General features: G+C 33.9%; 1 protein-coding gene across 2 annotated transcripts in view; it reads left to right on the forward strand.

Moving 5' to 3' along the window:
- Nucleotides 1–3324, forward strand: part of LOC109830196 — a 7581-nt gene extending 4257 nt beyond the window's left edge. For both annotated transcript variants that reach the window (XM_020397383.1, XM_020397382.1), the window contains 2 exons: nucleotides 622–909; nucleotides 2963–3324. In XM_020397383.1, the coding sequence (XP_020252972.1) occupies nucleotides 622–900 (279 nt within the window). In that variant the 3' untranslated portion in view covers nucleotides 901–909; nucleotides 2963–3324. The remainder of the gene's footprint in view (nucleotides 1–621; nucleotides 910–2962) is intronic.

A 7509-nucleotide genomic window follows, 5' to 3' on the forward strand; every position in this document is an offset into this window, starting at 1 on the left:
AGGGTATATAAAGGTTTTTAAAACACTCAAGAAATTTGAGGTCTTGTGCAGTTATTTTATACATTATAATTGTCATGCCAAATAATTACCAGTAACAGTTGATGGTGTTGTTTATGCTTTATGTGTGTGTGTGTAATAATGGGTATGAGGTACCATCTACCAAGAGATAGCCATGTGATGAGGCCCACCGTGAAAGTCACATCAAAAGGTGTGGACTTCACACTTATATCTCTTGGTAGCTCATTTTGCTATATGAGCCGCCACCTCATGACCATATATAAGGATTATTTGCAATTAAGCCTGTAAGGACTATTTCATCAGAATCTTAACCTCTTGAGTCCATTAAAGATATGCACATTCTAGACAAACAACATAGCCAATACTCAGTTATTCACCAAATCTCCATAAAAACATATCAATATTCAAGAGCATGAATCAAGAGAAAAGCATTTGTGAGTATCAAAACCTCTTTCAATTTCAGAACAAGGGTCAAATTTCTTTTCAAGTAGAACGATTAAGAAATGTTACAACACCATCCTCGCTTTCTGCACAATCTCAGCTACAAGTTGAACCGACCCGATTTTGAATAGGATTGCTGATGATGTTTTGATAATCTATCAGGAGGCTGAGGAAGAGATTGAGAATTTTGAGAAGGTCACACATGGGACAGTGAAATTCCAAGAAGTGAAGGAAGAAACCAAGTCCTGCTCTGAGGATGCAAAGCCTACCGGTAAACCTTCGATAGGAGAACCAGGTCCTGAAGAAGAAAATGGTTATGTACCAGTTCTGAGACCCTGCTATACTGGGAAAAAAAGAGGCCGGAAACCTAAGAAGAAACAGAGAGGAGGTTCTGTTTCTGGCTTAGTGAGTAAGAGGGTTCAGAAACGGCAACACAACTGAGGAAAAAAGGTTAATGACATTTAATCTTTTCACGTTCTTTTTCTATGAAAAAAAAAAAATAGTCCTTGTTAAAAGGTAATTGTGGCAATGTCATTGCATGACCTAGCCCTTTGTAGTGCAATAATCTATTGTTGCAGATAAACACCCTGAGTGAACTTTTTGGACTCTTTTACCCTCTGGAGGTCTATCTGTCAATAAACAAATTTCTTTTTCTGAGGATAGAAAAGCCAAAAAAAAAGAACACGCACACAGGGGTTCTATCTACAACTAGATAACTCCCAGGGTCTATCCGCAACCAACTCTTATTAAAAACACTACTGTGTTTGAGATCTACATTAAATACCTTTTTTCTACATTATGTCTCTTTTGTGCTTGAGAAATACGATGTCTTGGTGGATGCCTCAGGGATTGACTGTCTTTATGCTACCTAACAACAACTGTGACATGAGCACTGATGTTTCAAGTTAGTGGGAAAAAAATTCTAGAATTAATGTTTCTTAACTAACAACTCGCAAACACTGTTATAAATAGCGGTAAATAGCCCCGCAATAGAGGCGCTAATAGCGTTAGCGGCCCCTTCCCGCTACGTTATCGCCCAATAGTGGTGATATATTGCGTAATATGCGTTTTTTACTTGCAAAAACGGCTAATAGCGCACCATAGCAGTGAATAGCGGGCGATTGCGACAAGTTCCGCTTTTTTATCGCTATTTAAAAGCGGTTTGAGATTTATTTTTTAAAAATTAAACCCGACTCGCAATAACTACATCCCACCACGTGTACTCCAGCTGCCTCCCATATCCTCTGGCACCTCCCTTAGCACTTCCTCTCACCGTGAGTTCCTCCTACTGCAATCCTCTCACCGCTTAGCTCATATTCTCGAAGATGACGACTCTTTGACTCCTCCAGTTGTATTCAATATTGTGTGACGGTTACATGTCTATTTCATGTTTAGGATCTCCTTAAATCATCAAATGCACTTTTAGATTTTCTAAACTTTTCTATATTTTTTCTTATTTTCCTAATATTTATACATATCTAAATTAGACCGTTATTTGACTTTACGTTTTTTACCTCTATTTTACTGCAATAGCTCCAAATAGCCTTAGCGATGCCTCACCACTACGCGATATCCGCTATCGATAACCTTGCTCGCAAATAAAATAAAGCAGGCCATCATCATTTTGTATGTGTAGCTGATATCTTAATCCCCTTTAAGGTACAAGCCATGTGAAGGTTTATCTAAAGGCAGGTGATGTCTTCACTCATATGCTGTTGTTTATACGTTGACAGTTGGGCCTCAAAGACTTGCAACAGAATCATTTTCTCTCTTTAGTAAAGTGTACTGTTCTTGGTATAAATTTGTTGATGGATTTTGCTTGAAAGCCACTTTTCTATTGGTTTTATGAAAATTAGTTGGGATGTCTATGTTTCCATGATTGAGGACCCATCACTTTTCTATTTGTCTCATGAAAATTCGTTGGGATGTCTATGTTTCCATGATTGAGTACCTGCTCAAAAGTGTCAATAATGGGTTTCATTCCTATTCGAAGATTACATGAGTCAATAGAAGGTTCCAATGCCTTTATTAGTTACATTGTATTGCATAAGTAGTGCATTCACTTGCTTTTGTTAAATTCTTCGAGCTTCCCTATTTTACTGTTAATAAAGCACTTTATTTAATGCTAAGGCATCTGTTATCTCTCAAAGATAACTAATTTTTTCTGCGGACGAACATTCGTAGAGTTTGACACTAAGAATGAATAAATCAAGTTTATCATATAGGAAAGCTTTTGGAGGTTACATGAAAGAGCACAGGCCTTCATCGTCTTACTTAACTGACCATTTTCCCTAGTAGGCCATTGATATTTTGTTACTACTAGATTATACAAGTATCACATTGTAATATTTATCTGTTCACTGTAACAAATGATAGATAGATGACAGTCAAAAAACCTAGAAATTTAAGGGCTTGAGCTGTACATTTATAAGTTATTATTGTCAGTTGAGAACAATTGCTGGTAATGGCTGTTGGTGCTGATTATGCTCACATATGTCTACAGATTGCCGTTGATATTCTGATAAACAATCAGATAGCCAAGGAATAACTTAGAATTTTGAGAAGGTAGTGATAAGAAAGTGAAACTCCAAGAAGTGAAGGCAGAAGTCCTATGGAAGAATCGGAGAGGTGGTTCTGTCTCTGGCTCGACAGCAACTGGATTAGGAAATCTCATCTTGACTGAATAAAACAGGTTAATCTCTTTGAATTTTTTTTCAAATATTTTCTTTTTCTTGGAAAATATAGTCCTGGTGAAAATATGATTGTGGTAATCACTGCATGGCTTAAATTTTTTATTCTTCATGTTTTCTTGTCATTTCTATATCTTTATAGAATCAATGGAAATTTTAGCATGTTTGAGATCTATATAGCATTTTTTAATCATGTTTCTGCTATTCTTGAGAAATATACTGTTCTTTTGATAGATGCCCAGGGGTTGACTTTGTCTTTATACTAAATTTTTTATTGGCTGGTCTCTATACTAATTAACATCTATGAAATGTTTACAGATGCCCTGAGTTTTGTGATAAAAGTCTAACAAGTTGCATTAAAAAAAAAAAAGCAATCACCAAGATTTGGTGTGTTGCGCTGATTTCTCTTAATAAACCCCCTGCAAAGTACAAAACCATGTGAAGTATAATCCAAGACATGTGAGGTCTACTCTTATCTCATGCCCACTCTTCACTCTCATTTAATTATTCTATTTTTCTTTCAATTATTTTGACAGTTTAGGCTTATAATAACTTGCAACGGAATCTATCCTTTCTTTAATGGAGAGTGTATCGTGTTCGGCATCAATCTGTTGATAGATTTGGCTTGAATATAACTTTTTTTCTGATCGACACCTTTACAATCAGTTGGTGTTGAAATGAGCTGGGCTGTCCCTGTTTTCATAATACTTAGGACTCATTACTTGTGCCGCTCAAAAGGGTCAATGATGGGATTCATTCCTTTATGAGGGTTGCATGATTGGCCTATAAAAGGAATAGAAGGTTCTAATCTCTTTTGTTATGCTTTTTTTTTTCAATTTCTTTATTTTCTGGTAAAGCACTTCATATTATTGTTTCATCTTCTGCCTAATATCACAAAGACAGTTAAAAGTTATGCGTTCATCCTCTTTTACTATACGTCTGTAAACAACAGCAGCAGCAAAGCCTCTATTCTAAGCGTTTGGGGTCAACTATATGAATTATATTCTTTCATTCCGTTCTATTATGGTTCAATATCCTCTATTAAGCTAACCATGACCATGTACTTCCTAATTAATTCCAACTAAGTCCTTCCAAGTCTTTCTCTGGATCTCTTTGCTCCATTAATTATAATATATTATCACTTCTCTTAACTGACGCACTAAGAGATCTACGTTGTACATGATCATACAATCTTAATCAATTCTCTCTCATTTTATCCTCTATAGGAGCAATCTCTAATTTAATACGGATGCACTCATTTTTTATCATATCTATTAGTGTATACCCACAAGATCACCTTAACATTCTCATTTCTGCTATATTCGTTTTTTGCACATATTATTTTAATTGTACAATATTCTGATCCATAAAATATTGTTGGTTTTATAATTGTCGTATAGAATTTTTCCTTTAAGTTTAACAGGTATTCTACATTTACACTAGACTGTCAAAAGCACTCCTCCAATTTAACCACCACGATATGATTCGTTTGACAACATATCCTCAATCTCACAATCATGTTGAATGATTGATCCTAAATAACGAAATTGATTACTTTTAGATATTTCTTGACCATCAATATGTACTGTAGATTCTTTTCTCTTTCTAGTTTTACTAAAAATACATTCCATGTATTCTGTTTTTGATCTACTAATCCAAAACCTTTAGTATAAAAGCCTTGTGTCCACTTTTTGATATTTATATAAAATATATATATTATATTTATATATAATATATATATATATATTATTATATTATATTATATATATATATGTTATAGAGCAGAGAGGAGAGAGATGGGGTATTGCTGATACCAAGCACAAAAATTATGCATGGTAGTGAGTGGAATAATCCCCTCACTCATTATAATGGTTGCCATATCCACATGTACTCCTTAACCCATTGTGAATATGGTCCCTCTATGAATGAGTGGAGGGATTGTGTCACCTTCATACCAAACACAAAATTTATGCTTGGTACCAAGCATACCCATATTCTCTATATATATATATATTATATATATATATATATATATATATATATATTATATATATTATATTATATTATATTATATATATATTATATATATAGGTAAAAAGCTTATGTCACCTCCTAAGTGGATAGAGATAAGTCATCCACCAACTTTTTTAACCGTTGAATATTCATTGAGATTCGTGATAGATATAAAAAATCTTTTTAAGATTTGTGCATCTTTTGATGCACAAATCTTGAGACAAGAATGAGTGGATAAAAAGTTTGGTGGACAAGACCTCCTATTCACATTAAGTGGATTAGGAGTTTTACTATATATATATTATATATATATATATATATATATATATATATATATATATATATATATATATATATATATATATGAGAAAACGGAGGTGAGCTGGCAACGTATAAAATTTCCTACGCTGCAAGTGTATGACATGTGAGCCCTACACCGATGTGTACTAATAGGGGGCTCACATGTCATACACTTGCAGCGTAGGAAATTTCTTCGCTGCCAGCGCTCTACCTCCCGTTTCTTCATATATTTATTATATATATATATATATTATATATATATATATTATATTATATATATATATATATTATATATAGAGAGAAGAGAGAGAGAGAGAGGAGAGAAACTTATGTCAACTTAATTTGATGTTCACTAAGTTTCTTAGTCAATGATGATCACTTGATGAGCTAATTGTGGATGATCCGTTCGTTGAACTGATTTACATATTTTTTAAACTCAAAACACCAAAATTTGGGGTGAACCCATCGTGGTTTGACCCTTCATCCACTCGTATCAATTTTTAACGGTTTCGATAGAATAGAATTTACATGGCTCGACGGAGGATCAAACCACGACGGGTTCACCCCAAATTTGGTGTGTTGGGGTTTTAGAATATGTAGATCAAGTTCAACGGAGCGGGATACATCCACAATGTAACCTAATCAAGTGATCATCACTGACTTAGAAACTTAGTGGAGATGCACTTAAGTTGACATAAGTTTATCTCTCTCTCTCTCTCTCTATCTATATATATATATATATATAATATATATATATATGTATATATATATATATGAGAAATATGAGTATGTTTGGCATCCAAGCACAAATTTTGGCTTATTATAGTGAGGTGGCACAATCTCCTCCACTCATTCAAATGGGGGACCACATTCACATGGGTTTGAAGTGTCCTATGCGGGATATGCAACCATTTGAATGAGTGGAGAGGATTATGTCACCTCACTACCAAGCCACAACTTCTATTATATATATTAATATATATATATATGTATATATATATATATATATATATACTAATATTATATATATATATTATATATATATATATATAGGGTGAGGTTCTAATAAAAACCTCCTTAGCCTAAAAACTAAAAACCTATTTATTGCACTAAATGCCATTAAAGAGTGCAATAAATGCCATTATTATACCGAGTGCAATAAATAGGGGCAACAAACAACCAATGAATCCAGATTCACTGGATTGAATCCAGATTCAATCCAGCGAATCCAGTTTCACCTCACATAACTGAATCTGGATTCACTACAGTGAATCGAGATTCACTACAGTGAATCTCGATTCACTCCAGTAAATCTGGATTCACTGCAGTGAATCTAGATTCAGTTATATGAGGTGTTTGTTTTTTGAAGAATAATGATATTTATTGTAGTGAATCCAGATTCAGTTATGTGAGGTGTTTATTTTTTGAAGAATAATGGCATTTATTGCACTCTTTAATGGCAGACAAATTTATTGTACTCTTTAATAATGGCATTTATTGCCATCACTGAATCTGGATTCACTGCAGTATAAGCTCTAATATCAACCATTGGATGAGATAGATCCAATGACCCACGATGGTTTTTAGTTTTTAGGCTAAAGAGGTTTTTATTAGAACCTCACCCTATATATATATATATATATACTCTTAAAGCACTTCATTTCATTGCTGAGTCATCCTTCTGTATAGTTAACATTACCAATGGAACTAATGGAAGAGGAATTTTACATGATGGACACTAATAAAGATGAGAAAATATCAAGTAATTTTAGGGGCTGTTTGTTTCACTCGTTTTATGGAAAAGGAATAGCATTTGGATCTGACAGGGGTAAAATCGTAAATAAAGAATTCCATATGAATCCTAATATTAAGTTTGGTTCAAATTTTTTTTATAGATTTAGAAATCTATAAAGTGGTAAAAACATGGGTTTTTTATGGAAACCCAAATCCTCTCTATTTGAGAGGAATTGGGGCAAAAAGCTGACACCCCGTACTTTCTCCCATTTCTCATTTTTTTCGGATTCCCCTCTTCACGAACCTAGATCCA

The sequence above is a fragment of the Asparagus officinalis genome, chromosome 2, assembly GCF_001876935.1.
Source record: "Asparagus officinalis chromosome 2, Aspof.V1, whole genome shotgun sequence".
In the NCBI taxonomy this organism is placed as follows: Eukaryota; Viridiplantae; Streptophyta; class Magnoliopsida; order Asparagales; family Asparagaceae; genus Asparagus; species Asparagus officinalis.